The sequence below is a fragment of the Uloborus diversus genome, chromosome 3 (assembly GCF_026930045.1).
Source record: "Uloborus diversus isolate 005 chromosome 3, Udiv.v.3.1, whole genome shotgun sequence".
NCBI classification, from domain to species: Eukaryota; Metazoa; Arthropoda; class Arachnida; order Araneae; family Uloboridae; genus Uloborus; species Uloborus diversus.
Window position 1 is genome coordinate 184,473,917 of NC_072733.1, and position 20,653 is coordinate 184,494,569.

Sequence of the window (20,653 nt, forward strand, 5' to 3'; positions counted from 1 at the left end):
CTGTGAACCCCATGTCTGAAAACAAGTATTTTAAAAATGTAGAAACTTGTTCAATGTTTTCATGAAATTTTTCAAGTGTGTTTATACAAATAGTTTGAATTGTGTTTAAGTGTTCTTTTACAAATTGTCTCCAAGAGGGGGGTACTTGTTAGCATAACCCTATATTTTAGGTTCTTGGAGCAATTTCGTAAAAAGATAGAAGGTATTTTAATTGTTTAAAACTTACTTATTCACTCAAACTATCCTAGAAATACATTCCTTTTTTAAATGTTGTTGAAAAACCGGTGTGCGTAAAATCCTGAGCATATATATAGAAGTCCCCAAGTGACTAAACACCCGACAAGTCAATCACGTGTTTCACCCATAGGCGGACGTGACGTCAGGCCTCATGAGTTGAGGATCTTTCTGCTGGTAGCAGTCAAGAACGTAAATTTACGAATTAGCAACGGTTAAAGGATTAACTGTGAGTTGCTTTCAGATGCAACAGATGTAAATTTTGACGATGTCACGTCATTGCATCGGGGTAACAGAGAAGGTTTAAATAGAAAGTCAATCGATCTCTTATGATTTGCTTCCGTTCTGCAGATGGTGTGTTTTGATTTGAGCATGTGTGCTCGAATGGATTGATTTATCCACGCAGAGGACGTGGAGGTTTTCAGATATGTAGTAACAAGATTCAATAGCCTGCTAACAGTGCAGGATGTTCTAAAACTGTGCCCTACAAGTAACGAAGGAGTTTAAGGAATATAAATTTGAAGAGTTGATATCTTTTAAGTATTAGGCCTAACAGGGCCGGAAGGTTCGTCTGGCATATATTAGATTTCAGAGCCGGTCGGAATGGATTGAATCCACTATATGGTGAGGTAGCCTCTGCTAGTGGAAGGTTCCTGTTTTGCTTGAAGCTGGGAAAATAATTTCCTGTGCTGCTGTTTCTGTGGCATGGGTGTGCCTAGGATTGATTGACCATGGATTCTGGTCTGCTGCCCCCGAGTGGACGTTTTCAACTTGTCTGAACATCCGACAGATGCATGTTGCCTTCGTTGTTATATGTGCCAAGTTTAAAGTATCGACTTCCAGTGGTATGATTATTTAAATAGTTTTCTGGACAGCTACCATCGTTGTGGCATGGCGCACGGTAAATTTTTAAAAATATTAGGAACGTTTTCGAACTGTTGATGGTTTTTTTCAGAAATTGAATCTTGTGATTTTTCTCTGTGATATTTGTTTGTTGGGGGGTATTATTATATTTAAATTGTTAATAAGGGATGTGCTCTTTTTTATAAATGTTTGATTGTTTTTGCCTATTTACATTTTACACATGTTTTTGAATAAAATGTTATTTAAATTGAAATTCAGTTTCCATTGCTTCATTTCTCCCGACTTACCATTCCACATCCGTTGGTCTACCTTTAAAGGCCAACAAAAACAACATGATATAAATAGCAAGAATGGGGCTGTTTACAAAATTTTAAAAGTATTTTTTTCTGAAAAAGCATGCTTAAAACATAGGATCTGACCATTTTCAAAATAATTTGTTTAAGCTTAATATTTTCAAAAAATTATTTAAATCGGTCGCTTTCGTTGTTTGTTTCTGCCGATGACATCACAAATGATGAAATACTATTCAGTGTTGCCATTCAAAGAGCAAAATATGTAATTCCCATCTTTACTCATGTGTATTGGCAACGATATAGTTGATTGCAAGCGTAGAGCGCAATACTTAATTCACTTCTTGATTATCATAACGTTTAAATGCGGTAGAAAGATTCGGCAAAGTGCATCATTTGTGACGTCATCAAGACCACGCCTTAATTGAAAAATCGGACATTTTTAAAAATTAATTAAAAAAACACTGTTGGGAAAATGAAAATATTTTCGGGGTCCATGTTGTTTTTTTTGCCTATTCTATCGATTTCAGTAACTAAAACTAGTACTTTTGACTGAAGGAAACAACCCCACTTCCGACCACTGGTGGAAAATATATAACGTCATTAAATTTGATGAAAAATGAATGACTTTACATCATACTTGCACTCTTATTCTTCTACTTCATTAGCTTTATTACCGTTGTGACATGCGACAGCTGTCTTTTTAACCATAATTTTTGAATTCGCTTAATTTTAAAAGAGGCTCCTTAAAATGCCGAAACATGTACCTGCAACTCCTATTACTATATTTGAATTTTTAATATTGTTATTGTGTTTCCCACTTATCGCACGAGTGTAAACATTTTATTTTTTAACAAGTTGAAAAGAAATTCAACAAGAAAACTAAAAAAAAGTTGAAAATCGGATTTTGTGGTGGAGGAAACGCTTGTCCGTTGGTCTGTTTCCTTAGAGACTATTTTTCCGCAAAAAGAATAAATGAATTAAGGAATGGAAACCATGATAGAAGGCGCAAGATTTCGTTAAGAATGTTACTAAAATTTTTAAACTATAGAAAATAATAAATAAACGCAATAAATCCTGAAAAATAACACTTTTCAAAGCATGCTTTTGAGATAGAGGAACTGTACGTCTGTTTTTATCCAAACCCCCGTTCCTCAAACAGCTTGTCACGCAAAATAGTTTACTAAGACATCTTTTTTTTCAAAATGTATAAAATATTTTTTTTCATTAAAGAATAAAGTTTTCCGAGGTGTATTGGTAATAGTGGTACCCAAACGGCTTTGCCCGTAGTTGAAAATTAAAAGGTCATTCGGTACGCCTGTATATTTACAAATAATGGATAACGAATTTCTCGCCAATTGGCTATGTTCCTTCACTCTCCCATTACACGTCATGATAATTTTGGAATTTACTCGTCCATCTTATGATAATTTTGCTCCGGAAAATGTTCTTAAAATTGAAATAGAAAAAGAACAAAATCGAATTTTCGAAAAATTGTTTTGAGGTGCACACCCCCATGCTACAAACTAACTTTGTGCCAAATTTCATGAAAATCGGCCGAACGGTCTAAGCGCTATGCGCGTCACCGACATCCTCCACACAGAGAGACTTTGAGCTTTATTATTAGTAAAGATCCGATGTTGTTGTTGTTTTCGTGTCTGATGACATGCAGAGTGCGAAAGGTTGAGATGCCTCCAAAAGTCTTGATAACAAGACCTGCTAAATCTGAAGCCCGATGGCTGTACAGGATTTCAATTGGTGGTCAATTGGTGGTGGATGATTTTGTTTTTCCTAATTCAGTTTTATCCCAACAAAACATAAATGTGAAAAAGAAGCTAAGTTCGGTTGAAATGAGGTGCGGTAAAGACGGCGTCACTGACAAAAAAAGTTCAGATCTAAACAGTTACCAAGTTCCATAGCAGTTCCTCATAGAAGTTGGATTTTCCCATGTTCTTCAATTCATTTAGAAAACAATTTTTACTTGCTTTGATAATGGATTTTAAACTTGCGGCAAGTTTTAGTCATCACTATTTTTTTTTCAAACTTGCCAAGTTTTAAATCTAATATCAAAGAAAGTAAAAAATTGTTTTCTAAATGAATTGAAGAACATGGGAAAATCCAACTTCTATGAGGAACTGCTGTGGAACTTAGTAACTGTTTAGATCTGAACTTTTTTTGTCGGTGACGCCGTCTTTACCGCACCTCATTTCAACCAAACTTGGCTTCTTTTTCACATTTATGTTTTGTTGGGATATCATTCCTTTTTGAAAAGTTAAATCAAAGGTTATGTTCTAATTTGGACAGTTATAAATGCAAAAGCGTATATTATAAATATATGATTTCCTTTTTTTCCCTGCTGTTATGGTGCACTGGTTTGCGTTTTTTTTTTTTTTTATTAGAAGTTATGAAGATATTTTGATAACTGGGGACTTGGCGCGATTGCCAATTTTGGGCAATAATCGTCTGTTTTCCCATTTATCAGCAAGGCCAACGGACAATAGCTGTTGGACTTAGGCTTCCTCAAATTTGTCGACAATTAGGAATATTGCTAAGACTCATCTCTAAATCTGTCTGGAGTTTCTTTATTGTTGTTCGGGGGGATTATCATAACGTAGATCGTAAAATGTGTAGAATTTGCGAAAATATTTCTCAATTGTTGAAATTATTGCTGCCATTTTCGCTCCTCCTGTAAAATTTTGCATTTAATTGAGATCTAAAAATTTTATAAAATTTTAAAGCTGGTTATTTTTGATTTTAAAGGCTTAGCTCTAGATTTACAATTTTAATTATTTGATGGATCATTTTTCATTTTAGCGGAACTTAAAGCATTGTTTCAAGCCCCATTTTGGTTAGAAATTAAATTGTTAAATTAAAACTTCAACAACCTTGTTTTGGCAACGTTTGGCGAGCCCATTTGTTTTGATTTATTTGGTGAAATATTTTGCAATCGCGCGGTGAAGTGATTACGCCGTGATGCTCATAAAAAATAGCGTAGTTTTTTGCTATTTTAATGTAGTTTTTTGACTTTTTAGATTTTTCCCTTTTTATATGCATGAAAATCTATCTTTATGCCAAATTTCAAGTATGTGAGACACTTGGAAGTTAGTAAACATTTTGATGAGTGAGTGAGTGAGTGAGTCAGTGTAAAAAATGACTCTTTTCAGATAGTAATAATTCCATAACTATGAGAGGTACATTCATGAAATTTAGGATTATAGGTCTGCTAGGCAGCTCTATTAGATATACAAAATTTCAAGCACATAGATTTAATAGTTTTTGAGAAATGAGGGAGTCAAAAGTAGCTTGAAATGCTTCGTGTAAGATACACACTGGCAGATGTGTCGCCTGATTTCCGAACTTGGCTGACACACTGCTGTGTGTCTAAATTAGGAGTAAAAGCTGAATTTAATATATTTTCTTAAAATTTCTAGTTACCCAAAAAAAAACTTGAATTTTCACCATAATGTTTAAATTAAGGATTATTTTGAATCAAACCCTCCTATGAGTTTTTCTTTTCATTATTATTACTTTTTTTAAAATATTTTTCTAATGTTGTTTTGAGGCCAAAATTGAATTTATTGGCGTATTTACTGTAGTGGCAGAGTATTGATTAATAGTATAAATATTTCCATGTTAGCACATTTTGCCCACATTTTAGTAACTATGTATTTTTTTTTTTTTAAACATGAAGTTAAAAAGGTATGGCATAAATAGGGTTTTGAAAGCCTGGACACTAAAATGCGCATCAAAGCATTCTTGATAATTGCAGGAGACGCTTTAGATGTAATGTAAATGGTTACTCACACAACAATTTAGACAGTTGTTCTGATCATTTTGCGATACTAGCGAAGTATGAGGAATATAGGTATAAGTTAACCGATATCAGGACAAGTATGATGTTTATACAAAGAAAATTCTGGAATTTTCAAGACTATGAAGATAAAAATCACTGAAAGTCAAATATTAGGAAGGTTTCCGAGTCCAATAAAAAAAACTTTTATTTGGTTCTTCAAACAAAACTATTGCAGATTGGCATTTTGTCAACTTTTAAAGGTTTCTCAGAGAAGTTTGTTTTTTTTTTACATTATTTTACCCATACTAAAGACTAAATAAAAATATTTAAGAAAAATCGCCACAGTTATATCGTAAAAACAAGATATAATAGACAAAATTAAAGTAATAGTAGCTCTCAAAACATAAGTACACAGGTAATTAGAACATTTAAATATTGCACCAAAATATTTGTTCCCGTGTCTTATTTAGGACATTCGCATTCGAATTTAGAAGAGAATCACAACATGCTCATGCTTTCAAATGGGCTCAGTATTTCCCCTTTTTTGAAATCTAGTTGAAATAGCATGTGGTAAGTTGCAACTAGGCTGGAAATTGCATTCCAAAGATAGTCTTTTGTACTAGCTTTGATGCCCAGGTGAACTGTCGCTCAATGTCACGCGTCACTAATGAAGCAGAAGGAAATCCACACCCTCTGCGGATTAGCAAGGGGGGTAAAATCCCTTTGAGAAAAGACTGACTCTTTATGGGTCCACGTGGTATTTCGGTGGTGACACCTATCAGGAGTTCTAGAAAAACATGGCCGCCGCCAGGGAGGTTAAAAAAAAGAGAGAGAGAGAAAAGAAAAAACTCAGTTTTTGCTGCTTTATTTCTTGAGATCTTGAGCAGTTATTTACAGTTGTGTTTTAAGATTTTTGTTCTGTCATGATTTTAAATGTAATTGATGAGTGCATTATGACTTTGACAATTCAACCGATTTTGACTAATTAACGATAATGATTATTTAATTTTCTTTATAATAAAGTCTCTTTATGTTATGTTTTGAATTATATTTGTAATTTTGTTATGGGACCTTAGCTTAATTTTGTAATTATTCACTCTTTGCAAGTTCTCAAATTCTTTCAGTTTTGGTAGACATCAACATTTCTATTTTTAATTGTTATGTAAAACTTATATCAATGCTTTCTTCAATTCATGCTTCAGAAATATGTAATCAATTTTGTTCAAGATTTTTTTACGATGATGTTTTCAAAATTTAAAATAAACGTTAGTCACTCCACACCCCCCATTTAAACCAAGAAGGTCTTGCAATCATTCAAGGAAGAAGTGGAGGAGTTTCTCCCTCTCTCTCACTTGCACGCTGTCATACCGGAAGTGAAAAAGTGTCGTCTACCAGTCAATCTATGATCTAGCACTATCATTTTGGGCTTTGGCCAAGGATTACTGGCCATTTCGCAAAATGACCAGCCAAAGTAGAAAATACAATATTAACTGCAAGTATTTCGGGCTTTGGCCAAATCTCTTGGCCAATACGCGAACTGGCCGAACTTCGGACTTTGGCCGTAACATATACGAAAAATCCTGCCAGGCACACTGATATTTTAAACAAAAGTTTTAGGACTAAAAAGTTTAGGCCTGTAGCCTTTTCCTTAATATGAAACTTTTAATAAATCATATATTAGAAACAAGGTGTAACAATGGCAAGAAAAAGTACTTGATTAGATCCAACATCTTCATCCCAACTGTCTTCCCAGTCTTGAGCTGCTTCATTGTCTTGTCTACCTAATACTTGAATGTCATCAGCAGAATACTCAGTTTTATGAAATGAACCACTCGATTCTGAGCCGTCAATCACCTATAATTACATTCCTTGTATTTATTAAAGAATGAAAAGCTTCAGCTATTAAACAAACTACCATAACAATTAACCATACAATTAAAAGCTAACGTTCATGTTTCAAGAAAAAATATGAAATTAAAATATAAACACCTTAGTATAAATATTTTACTTTTAAGAATTTTTGAAAATGAACTACATCCTAAATAAAATATTTAAAGTTGGACACAAATAATGTCACTATGTGAGTTTTTCCATTATTAATGAAGACATTTTATTGGGAGCAGAACATAACCCTTCCACTGTAAATTTTAAATTATGCTCTGAAATCACTAAAATGATAAGATGAAAGCCTGCTGTATTGAAATACATAAACTATTTAAAGTACATCAACTATTTAGAGAAGAATCACTTTACAAACAACTTCATTCATCCCTGGATTTTTGAAATGCAGATAATAATTGAGAACAAAACTTCTGAGCAACTGGACATGCCTGGTGGTTGATATATTGAGTAAGCACCATTATTTATACAGAAGAACATGTCTAAACTCTTCTTTACTTCATGGGTAATAAAATGATGATGATGTGCTGCTCAGAAAATGGAAATTACCTATAAATCCTCTTCATTTTTATGCTTTCATAGAAAACTAACCAAAAAATCCAATCTCAAACGTATGCAATATATGAATTTGCACACATTTCTGTCATCTTAAGCTGTGTTCATTGCCCTTCAAAAGAAGATAAAAGTCGAACTGCTTTACTTGTCAACATTTACTTTCATTAGTACCAAAATAATCTTTAAATCAACCAAAAAATATAAACGAGAATTGAAAAAGGCTTAAAAATAAGATGTCAATACAAGAAATGTAGAACTTTAATAATTTGAATTAATTGGGACCATTGATTCGAATTTGGTTATTTTCAACTACCCAAAATAGTGTCGCAGACTGCTAGAAAGTTTCTGCTACTGGGGTTGAGGATGGATAGCGTTACCCTTTTTTTAATTTGAATCTAAGCTCGCCTCCTTTTTTTCAATTTTAATAATTTTTATATTTGTATATGTGTCTTGAACTAGACAGCCAATTCCATCAACATTTCGCCGCATAATCGCCTATTCATAATGTAACGAAAAATATGATGATGTTGAATAGGATTGCACTCTATAATGACCTTCTTGATCATTATAATGGCCTCCTAGCTCATTTATATTTGGGCTATGAACTGAAAGCGGAAAAAATATTTTATTGGCACTTCCCAAATAATGGGTATTGGCAGAGCAACTCTGATTTCTCCACCCCTCTTTTAACAACTAAATTAGTTTATTCCTTCACACATCGAAAGTCATCTTATCAGAGATAGGTTTTAATCAGCTGGTGCAATCCTGCAGGAAGACAAAGCAAAAACCTTACTTTATACTAAATTAGTGCTCGGGGTTTGAAATAGAGCGCGAGATTGTGTAAAACGCGCACAAAATCGGTTAATCCTGCGCAATCCAAAGGTCCGTGCAGGATTCCCCCCCCCCCCATAAATTCTTAAACTCGATAACGAACCCCAGACCGGGAAAAGGGAGAAGAGAAAAAAAAATTTCCTCCGTGCGGTAGTATTGGTGAAGAGTGAATGATTTCCTCCCCCTCCCGCCCCCACCAGCACAGTCTGGATTTCCCTGTCTCATCAAACTTAGAGAGTAACCCTACTGGAAACGCCATGTCATCCATTCTTTCATACAGATGAATAAGAGAGGTCATAGGTTACAACGTATTTGCCCCAAATCCTTTTCGCCATTTTGTCTTTGCAAGTTTAAAAGTTGTATTTTAAAAAAATTTCAAACTCCATAGCTCTTTTTTCATTTTGGAGAGATGGATAAGTATTTAATAAAGCGTCCATCAATTCAAAGCAATTCAAGTTACATCGACGAATTCCGATTCGCCGTCATCAACAAATTCCGATTCTCCGGCATTAATGAATTCTGATCCGCCGGCATCAACAACTGCCGATCCACCGGCAACAACGGATTCTGATCCACCAACATCAACTGATTCCGATCCGCCGGTCGAAATGCGAACCGAAAGCTACTGGAAACGATGGTCCATTTTCAATACATATAGGAAATTTTTACTTTAACTTTTTGATCGTCAGAAAAAAGTCTTTGTGCAGTAGAAATATTATTAAAATCAATGGGGACCGAACCCCATCTGGATAATTAGATTCAGAAAATGGTCTATTTTAAAAAATAATTGAGTGTACGTGTATGTTACTTAGTTGTAAAATATTTTATTAAAAATGAAATAATGAAATAAAATCGCAAAATTACTGAATAATTATTTGAAAATGAGGTTGATATTGCACTAAAAAAATTATAACTTAAAAATGAATAAATAGCAAAATAAAATAAAAATGAATTATTAAAAAATTCTAAAAAAAATTTCAGTACTTATAAAAATTCTCCCTCAAATTCAAAAAATCCCCCCCCCCCTGGAACCTGAAGTAAAGGGGGTCATTCACCCGTAGAAATCGAACCCTATTTCAAACATTGAGTGCTAATGCACCTATTGCTGCAAATAACTCTAATCATGTATTTACGAACAAATGAGGTATTCTTTATTTATTATTTAAATCAAGAAAAGAGTAAAATATAATACATAATTTCACTCATTAAAAACATTTTGTGAAAGAATATAAAGCTTTGGAGATTTCTCAATAGTTTCTTATTATTTACCTATTGATTTCTGTGTGCTCATTTTCAGTATTATAAAAAAATTTCAACCGTTTAAAGTTTTTTGAAAGTTTTTCCACAGAAAATACTTCAGTGGAAATACTGTTTGAGGGTATTTATATTTTTATAAAATTAAATTTCTTACAGACCAACAAACTAACTGGTTGACACAGCGGCTCATCGTGATAACGAAGTTGGGGGCAGGATGGGGGAACACACCCAAAAAATTTATTTTTCAAAGCCCTGGATTAGGGGGGGAGGCAATTGACTTGCTGACCCCCCTACATAGCCGGTCTGGGGGGGGGGTGGCTTTTACGAATTTCAAACACCACCCCCTTGAATAGACTATAAATCCGCCCCTGAATAGCACACATAGACAGAATCATTATTTTGCAAATAGCTGAAAGTTAACGGCTTTTTTTCTCCTGAAATTCTGAAAGGGATTCCAATAATCAGTGATTCGGATAGTCAGAGCTTGGATAAATAGAGTTCTACTGTACATACTACCTGTGGATCCTATAACAGAAAGTATGATACTAATCTTCAGCATAATGGAATTTGAATTCTTTAATTTTTTTTTTTTTAATTAGAGTGGTTTTATACTAGGAAATAGTCCAAATTTTGAAAAGAATTCAAGACGTGTTGCAGCATCAAGCTGTTTCTGCTAATGAACCTGTAACTATATAGCAGATTCATTCCAATAAGATGGATGTCACCACGACGGATTACCTACTGTAACTTTCATTATAACTATTTTCATAAGTACAATTATTCCTGTTATTTTCCCCTAGATACTTGTTTGTTCAAATGCAAAATATAAACAATTTAAAACATCAAGCACATAATATCAACGTAAAAAAAAAAAAACATTGACCCTTGTAATTGATCAATGATAAAAACAAAGTTTTAACAAAAATATTGATGTTTTGAAAACATTAACATCCTGCTTGAGAAAAAACTCAGGCAAACATAAAAAGTATTGCCTCAAAGATAAACTCACCTCAACATATGTTGATGGAAACAATCCATGATCTCCATTACTATTCCTTCCTTCCCACCATCCTCCTCCAACATCCTAAAGATTTGGGATGTAAAAAAAATAATGATATAAAAAATTTAAAATTTTTGGTTTTAATGAAAACTGATAATGTTATATGCATTTAATCGCTTCCTATATGTCAAATAAAAGTTACAGCAATCTTCAGCATTTGCAGATATATACAAGGGCCTAGCCAGAGGGAGGGGGCAAGGGAGGGAAGTTGCCCACCTTTGAAAATAAATATATTTAAAATAAAACAAAAAGTAAAATCAAGAAAAAAAAATTCAATGAATAATCGACGATTGCTTTCGTTTTTAAATTTATTGAGGAGTTAGGTTCTTGTAACTAACTGATTTTGAAAGTATATATTCATTTTTTGGGAGCTCATTGAAAATGAAAAGTTGATGATATTTAGTTCGGTGAATGGAGGAGAAGTATATACTCAATGCATTTAATTGGGAAAACAAAATACACAAATGCCTAATTACATTGTTTCCAAAAATCTGGAGGTGGGACAATTAACCCACTCCCTGGTTACCCAAATGACAGGCTTGCTCCCCCCCCCCACTCCTCCTTTCATGATGAGCTGAATATGCTCTTGGAAATCAGATGTATGAGCTGATATAGATCATGATATACTACTTGTTTATAAATTGATGGGGCTGACTTTGTAGCAAGCTAGCTTCCTTTGGAAACAATTAAAGTAGAAAACAAAAGAGTAGGTTCTGATCTTGGATGTGTCTAAACCTGAACAGCTAAAGCTATAGCTTTTGAATGCACAGTAGTTGATAAATGACAATTAAAACTTAAAATTGAATATATCACAAGAAAATGTTTAGAAAACAGAAGTACCATTCTGGTACAGTATTTTTAGAGAAATTTTCTCCTCTCACGTAAAATTTGCATGTTTTAATTTTTGCAGTTCATTTCAATATTAATCACTTCTTTCTTTTATTTCTTATTTTCCATGCAATTTTTATACAGATGTCTGCCAGCAGAAGTGAACCATAATCTGGCAGCAAATCAAATGTCAAATAAACCAAAAATTTTTGAGCATCACTGAGCTCTGTCATTCTTCAAAAGTCAAAACTGGATAAAAGTTGTTTTACTTTTCAAAATATTAGAGAATTTACTAAAGAAATTAAGATCTGTTAAACCTCCTTATGACAGTTCTGCCAAAAATCAGATTACTGAAGATATTTTTATGAAAAGTCAAAATAGGTTGATAAAAAATGTCTTACTAAAAAAAGATATAGGTTCACTTACAAAAAAAGGTCGAAGTCCACTTCAAAATTTTCTAAATGTTTTGATTTTTAATCAAACAATTTGAAAAAATGTTTCAAAAGAAATATAAGATTTAATTAAAATGATAAAAAATAGATTAGTTAAATTTTGCTCTAATTAAACTGACCTTGATGTTTAAATGTTGTTATCATTTAAAGGTACACTACTCTAGCTTTTCTGGGATCTAACAAAGGTTGGTAAGGTTCAAGCTCTTGGCAAAACACAATATACTCACTTGTCTAGTAACAGTTACTATTTCTCCTGTCCAAACACTCAATTCTCCAGAGTCTGGTTGTGCTTCAAAATCGTAAAGAACTTTTGCCTAAAGAATAAAACCATATGTGACAACAGTATTTTCAAAGGAAAAAAATTATAATTATCAATTAAAATGTGAAAGAAATGTTAACTAAAATACCAGTAACATCTAACTGAATCATCACCAAAAAGTTGATTATGTAACTGAATGTTGAAAAAGCTAGAGCCAGAGAGCTATCAAGAGATAAAATCTTGAACATGTCAGTAGTTTTTGTTTTCCAACTTTTTCAAACTAATCCATAAATTTTATCAGTTTTACTCTTTGTTTCTAGTTTTTGAAACAAGCAGAAATATTATAAGAAATTAATATATATATATTTTTTTTTGTCCCTAGTGACAAAATTTGGATATGTTTTAAAATAATTTGATTTAGGGTGGGGACTTGATGCTTCCAATCCCAAGGTAAAGGAACTCCAAGTTTTGTTTACTTTAGAAAACATGTGGAAATCTTATCTCTAAGACATTGTAATAATTCTGAAAGCAATCGAGTGCAGATTAAAATTATTAAGTAAAGCAATTTTTGACAATCATTCATTACTGACTATTGTCAAAATGTTTTGATACATCTGCTCAAAAATATTTTTTATTAAAAAATTGGCTGGTCTAATGTATAGAAGACAGCTTTAGGTGGTCTAGAAGACAGTATGGGTGCCCATAGGGCTCTGCCTCATCATGCCCCTTGTGGGCAACCATTATAAGACCTGAAAATGTTGTTATTTTTCAGCACATTTTTGAACTTCATTATATTAATAATGAAATGAATCACATACTAGACTGCTGTGGGCAGTTAAAGGGCAGCAACAGCAAATTTTTCAACTTTTTGCATTTTTGTCATCCATTGTACATTAGCTTTATTGTCTAATTCCAGCATTTCCCTATTGTTAGTATTGAATCCAAAAGGCATTCTTCAAATATCTCAAAACCTCATTCCTGCAGATAACTGCTGTTTATCTACAATGGCAATACACCACTTTTTAGCCTGTACAAATATTACACTTCCAATAACATGCATCTACCAGTTTAAATAGACTACCATTTCCTTTTGTTGAATAACTAGTCACCCAACCCACCTATATGCTCACTTGAGTGACTGCTGACCTTACAACAAAGTTTCACTGAATACTATAAATACATGAAATGTATAAAGTTACAATTGCAACAAAGAACTCTAAAAGCAAGGCAAAACAAGGTAAGTAAAATACCTGCAGATCTTTCACCATCCTATTAATGCGTGACTGATCTCATATAAGTTTGGTCAGTTCTGGAAAACCTAAGAGCAATGAAAAATTATACAATGTATTTTAATGTTTGTGCCTATGTATATAAACAAAAATTTGTTTAGAACATTAAATGAAGCACAGCATAACATTTTTAAAATTAAAATTAGGTAATAGTCAAAAAAATGTATACAAATACAAATGTGACAGCAACAAGTCATTTGATATGTATGATAGTTCTATTTATTTAGTTCTATTGAAGTCCTCTGTCGCTTCCACATTAGTAACATTATAATTCAATTCAAATGCTTTAGTCGTACATTGTCAATTACAGTTTTAGAAAAGTCTGCACTTGACAACACATGACTACAGTATTTGAATTTAATTATAATATTATTCATGTGGAAGTGACAGAGGATTTCAATAGAACTATATTATTAGGAAATTTTAACTTATCAAATGACTTGTTTTACTCAATAAGACTGTGATATCTAATATCACATACCTTGTAGGTGATATTTTAAGATTTAACCAGAGGCGTTGTATCTTACATTTTAATGATTTTTGCAGTAATCTGGGTTCGGTTTTTAAAACTTTTTTTTTTTAATTTCAATATTTTCAGTTTAACCTGTGATGCGATAACAAAGAAACAAGTGATATAGTAAAGTGAGTAATATACACTTAACAAACAAGCATTTTAAGTTTGATATAAAAGAATGGTAAATCAAGTTATAATGTTATAATATCAAACTCATAGAAAATTTTAATTATAAAAAGTTGATCTTAATTAATAATATTATAATAGTAATCAATACCAAACGTGTTTTTTACCTATCGATGTTTTCCTTGTAATCGAGTTAAAGTTTTTAATAAATTTATTTAAAACCTGTACTGAAAAAACAGAGTGAAATCAGTTCAAATTGGGATTTACAAGGTAAAAATCGACTCATCCTATTGTTCAACATTGCTAAGTAATATAGACGCAAACAGGTACACCATGCACAGATATATTTGCTGTAGATAAGTGCATTGTGAATGAAACACTGAAAAGGCAGATAAATTAATGAAAAAAGTTCTCTTTTTGCTTTTATGGATACATGATTGAAAGCAAGAGGCATTCTCACTAAATATTTTGCCTACTCACTGTATGTCGTATTTGGGTAATTAAAAATTCAGTGAAATCCTGTTGCAACAAAATTCAAGGAACCTCAAATTTTATTCATTACAATGGAATCCAAGCAATGAAATGGAAATAAACTTGGGACATCCTGACTGAAAATTTATTTTGTTGAAATGGATATTTGATTGTATTGGTATTTGTTGTAACAGGATTTCCATGTATATGTAATGTTTAAACTCAAATGCTGAAAAAAAGAAACAGTTGACTTGCTAAATAACCTATTGATCATAATCTAAACCTTAACTTAATTTATATTACAAGTGGTGAAAGGAAAAGTGGTGTAAGTTGATTTTAGTCATTCTGAAGAATTAAATCTTTCGCTAAGAGTGCTGTAAAAAATCCTTGATAAAATATTAACAATTTATTCAGTTAAAACTGTTAAATTAACTATTACATGCTCATATATTCGATCAAACAGATTCAAAAGTACAGACATAGATATGAATTTAACTGCATATTTTTAAAAACAAGTCACGCCACTTCTGTTTTCATAGCGTCATATTTATATAAATACATAAAATAAAAATGACGAAATTAAATGTTGCAAAGTTGAAATATATATATACTGATTTTTCTTCACAAAACTATTTACGTCTAATTAATAAAAAAGAAGCAGCGTAATTTTCTAACTCTAAAAACGTTTTCAGTTTATTTATAGGAAAAAGCAAACTTGACCCAGTTCACAAAAAACTGCCAGCAAATATGACAAAAAAAAAATAAATAAATAAACAAATAAATAAATAAATAATAATAATCACTTTCAGAGAAACAGGAGCATTATTAATTTCTCTCGCTTTTTTTTTTTTTTATATAGAAAAATTAACATATTTGAACTACGTGGGGGAAAAGGATGAACACTAAAAAAGTAAGTCCCACAAAAGCGAAAAGAAAATAATTGAAGACTGAAAATTATCTCGCTAAATCTAGGAAAAAAAATATTAAAAAAAGCATTTTTGTTCTCAATGTTCTTGTACTATTCACGTTTACTAGTTTCGTTTCATAGATAAGTTACAATAATTCGATATTAAAATATTTTATGTTTTATTCAAACGCATTAGAAGTTTACGAATTTTTTAGCGATCAAGTATTAATAGAATTTAACTACCTAAGAAAATAATTATTTGCAGATATATTCTTACAAATACTCTTCACCCAATTTCGCTTCGGGACTTTTACGTTTTAAAAATAAAAACCCAAACATTTGGAATGCTCAGAAAATTAGCAAAACTTCATACAATAGGAAAAATACAAGCCAAACTCAAAAGGATTGTCTGTACTTTGCATATGGGTTTGATAAACAACATGTTTACCTTTCACGTAGAAATAATTTGCGTTCACTCAATTTTGAGTAATCAAGTTGTCGCATCGATGGTGCGCTTTTATTGCCAACTACTAGTTCGCCAATTCTTGATTCTTATTTCCTTAAGGGTATGTTCGAAAAGAGCAGCTGGTTGGTTGATTTGATGACGTCAATCAGGTCTGACGAGGCAAGAATAATATGTTGTCATGCACGATGGCTCACCGGTTGCTCTATAGAATACGCCTGGTTATTTATTTATTTATTTATTTATATTTATACCGAAGATAAAGAACTTTACATACATCTTTTGCCACAGGAAAGATTAACAGGGTACGGGCGGGAATCAAACACTCAGGATAACCTCCGCCTTATAAGAAGAAGCTTCTACCAGAGTCACGGAGGCTCCCTCCCCCCTTGATTGTCCGCCTGTTAACCACGGCTAACTATCGACTCTATTTGAACCCTTTATTGTAGTCTTGTATGTACTATACTATAACGTCCAGTAAGGCATTAGGAGAAGCAAAAAACCCAAAACCCAACCCATCCTACTTTTGGCGTCCTGATCGAGGGTGTTATATTTTAGTAAAAATAATCTGTAGCGTCGCAAAAAATCCTTGAAAAATTATTTTGAACAAAGGGAATGGACAATAACAGCATTTTTTGTTCTTATTTGAATTACACTCCAAATGACCTAAATGCGTCAAAAAACATGTTTTTGAGCAATCACGATTGCTTACTGTTCTCATTTGACTGTTTTGAATTCCTATCATTTTATTTTCACACCAGCACCCTGCGCCAGCACCACCGTCGCGTCGACTGGCCTCACACGATGCTGCTCCTCTTGCGAAAACCGTCTCCAGGTTGCGTACATATCCTACACACACACGCCTACACACACTCATGCCTGCGCACAGACACAAACACACACTCTTACACACACACATACACACACACTCATGCCTGCACACAGACACAAACACATATGCCTACATACACACGCGCGTACACACACAGCACTGCATGCACAACACGCACACACATGCATACATACACACACACACACACGCACCCACACACATGTGCCTACACAAACACACACGCGCATTCATACACACACACGCTCGTGATTGCGAAAAACATAATTTGAATTCAAGATGCCAAAAATTCAAATTAATATATATTTTTTTCTTTTTTCTGATTTCAGCGCGATATATTTAAAACCATTTACAAGTAAAAATTGATTAGTTTCGTTTTCTGCCAAAACGGGGAGTCACGTCACTCTCGGAAAGTGACGTGGGAAGTGCCCGTTGTCGCGGGAGCTTTAGCTACTAGACGGCGCACCGCTCTGTGTTGATGTATGCTAACGCTATCTGACTGCGTGGCTATTCCTCTGTTGGGATTCTCGCGTCGGTTCTACTTGTTATATACTGTAACTCCGTCCCGTAATAAAATATCTATGTGCTTACATCATTAGTCTTCAATGAAATACGAAACACCCTCGCCTTCAAACCACTCGACATGGTGTCAGAAGTCTATTCAAGTAAAAAAAAATAAGTTTTTGTTTTCTATAATAGAAGACATCAAACGTAAGTACTAGTTTTGTTTCCGATTGCATCCCAATGGAAGTAAATTCAAACAATAGTATTCCAATTAGAGCTCTGTCACCATTTAATTTCCAAAATTCGGCTGAATGGCCCGAATGGATTCAAGAGTTCGAAGACTTTCGGTATGCATCGGGACTTAGTGAAAAATCTGAGATCACTCAAGTTCGCATGCTGTTGTATACAATGGGGCGGGAAGCTCGTAAAATACTTTCATCGTTCGACCTTCCAGTTGATGATGAAGATAAATATACAACCGTAAAAGAAAAATTTGATTCTCATTTCGTAATTCGATATAATGAGGTATATGAAAGTGCTACATTTAATTTACGGTATCAATATGAGAACGAAACTGTTGATCAATTTGCAACTGCTTTATATTCTTTGGCAGCTCATTGCAACTTTGGTAGTTCGAAAATGAGATTAATCAGAGATCGTTTTGTGGTTGGATTACGTGATAAAAGTTTATCTGAAACCTTGCAATTAGACGCAAATCTAACTCTTGATGTCGCCATAGAAAAAGCGCACCAAAGAGAAACTGTGAAAGCTCAACAACATGATCTCGCTCAATTGAATTTTAAGTCATCTGATATAGATTTTGTAAAGAAACTGCAATATGTAAATCATAAGCAATGTGTAAATAAACCGAAATCAAATAAATTTGAAAATTCTAAACCGAAAGTTGAAAACAAAACTTGTGGCTATTGCGGCGGTTCTTCACACGCTAGGAAAATGTGCCCAGCTAGTAATTCTATCTGCCATTCGTGCAATAAGAAAGGACATTTTTCAAACGTTTGCCGGAAAAAGCTAAATAATCATAAAGCCCATCCAAAAATCGATTCTGTTGCTGAATGTGACAGAACAGAACATACAGAATATTCAGTTGGGGTTATAGTTAGTAAAAATTGAAATTCTCTCCATATTCAGATATTATATAATGACTGTTCAGTAAAGTTTAAAGTGGATTCTCGTGCAGAAGTTTCAATTGTTGGTCCAGAAACATCAGGAATCCCAAAAACGTTAAGTAAAGCCCATAAAATCTCTAAAGAGCCTGATGGCTCACGACTAAAAGTTTTAGGGAAATTTTGTGCAAACTTAAAGTTCGAAAACGAAGATTCTGGACAAACAATTTTTGTAGTTGATTCAGTTTCTGAGCCCTTGTTGGGTTGGCCTGCTATAGAAGCTTTAGGCATTATCAAGATAGCCAGTTCAATAGGAAAGTCTCGCAACGAAAAGGAACCTTATAAATCAAAATTTCCTGAATTGTTCAACGGATTTGGTAAAATGTAGGAAACTTATCATATAGTTTTAGATTCAGATGCTACTCCCTCTAGTGTTAGTGTTGCTCGCAGAGTACCATTGCCTTTAAGAAAACAAGTGAAACTTGAACTCGATAGGCTCGAGAAAATGGGGGTAATTCGTACAATAACTCGTCCGACGAAATGGTGTGCAGCTTTAGTTCCAGTTATCAAACCAACCGGAGAAGTTAGAATCTTTGTCGATTTCACTAAACTCAATAAATACGTAGCCCGTGAAAAAACCATAATGCCAACTGTGGAAGAGTCATTAGGACTACTCTTTATTTCCAAAAAAAAAAAAAAAAAAAAATACAGAAAGATATATTACGCCGAATCCATGACGGACACTTAGGCATAAACAAATGTAGATCCAGAGCTAAAGAGTCGGTATGGTGACCAGGTATCTCTCAACAAATAAAAGAAATGGTAACTTGCTGTCCGATCTGTGTCAAAACAAGAATTCAAAACAGAGAACCTTTAATTCCGTCTACTCCTCCAACTCGACCTTGGGAGAAGGTATCTACAGATCTTTTTGAAGTTAGAGGTAAACACTTTCTATTAGTCACAGACTATTACTCAAGATACCCAGAAGTTTGTGAATTGCCATGCTTGACTTCTTCAGCAACCATAAATAGTATCAAACCCATATTCACCAGACATGGCATACCTGACCTTGTGATTAGCGACAACGGTCCACAGTATTCATCATCAGAATTTAAATCATTTGCAGCTGACTACGGTTTTAAGCATGAAACTAGTAGTCCCCGCTATTCGCAGGCAAACGGCGAAGCAGAGCGAATGGTGCAGACGATGAAAAACTTACTGGAAAAGTCCTCAGATTTCAACATTGCTCTACTAACCTATCGTAACACATCGGGGCCAACAGAAAGTAGCCCTGCTCAACTATGTATGGGACGATCGCACCGAACTCGATTTCCAGTTCACCCTAAACAATTACGTCCAAAATGGCCAAACGGGAAAGAACATTTACAAAAAGACATTTCTCGTAAAGAAAAAGAAAAAGTGGCCTTTTATCGAAAACATGCTTGCTTACGAATTGCGTCCTCTAAGCACAGGTGAGAAAGTTTGAATTCCAAACTCCAAAACAGCGGGAATCATTGCTTCTCCGGCAAAGACACCAAGGTCCTACAACGTCCTGACTCCCAGAGGTGAAATTTGTCGAAATCGCCAACACCTAATTCCCCGATGCCGGAACCAGAAGAGACCGAGAAAACAATCAACGTTCCCAAGGCTGTACTAGAGGCGCTAGAAACTGTGTTTCCAGAGACCTTCCTCCAATCGAAATGAAGAATACAGATTAAAGAGGAATGACACTTTCCAGGAATTTTAAGAGCTTGCATACCTGCAGATGGTCAGATCAATTATCACTTGAGTCAATTGTTTAAATAAGCAGAAGGCAACACATAAACGTCAGGGTTGTCAACTGCGCCGTATTTTGCAGAGTTGGTCCGCAAAAATAGTGAAACTACGTAGCTTCGTTAAGAAGGCATTTTGCTCAGCATTTCGCACATCTACTACGACATTCTACCGCTTAGACACATTAATACCTTTCTATAGACTTATCTTCAAACCTTCTTATATTTAATTTCTTTGCTGAGGACTGCCATGATGCCCATTTAGAAATGTTAATTCAGATCCATCCGAGTTAATTTAAGCCGGCACCATT

General features: G+C 33.8%; 1 protein-coding gene across 2 annotated transcripts in view; it reads right to left on the reverse strand.

Moving 5' to 3' along the window:
• The window catches only part of LOC129218436 (sorting nexin lst-4-like), a 91,253-nt gene extending 75,123 nt beyond the window's left edge, over nt 1–16,130 (reverse strand). For both annotated transcript variants that reach the window (XM_054852701.1, XM_054852700.1), the window contains exons 1-5: nt 16,078–16,130; nt 13,573–13,640; nt 12,291–12,377; nt 10,733–10,807; nt 6,895–7,035 (exon numbers count right to left, since the gene is read on the reverse strand). In XM_054852701.1, the coding sequence (XP_054708676.1) occupies nt 6,895–7,035; nt 10,733–10,807; nt 12,291–12,377; nt 13,573–13,590 (321 nt within the window). In that variant the 5' untranslated portion in view covers nt 13,591–13,640; nt 16,078–16,130. The remainder of the gene's footprint in view (nt 1–6,894; nt 7,036–10,732; nt 10,808–12,290; nt 12,378–13,572; nt 13,641–16,077) is intronic.
• Between the last annotated feature and the right edge of the window lie 4,523 nt (nt 16,131–20,653).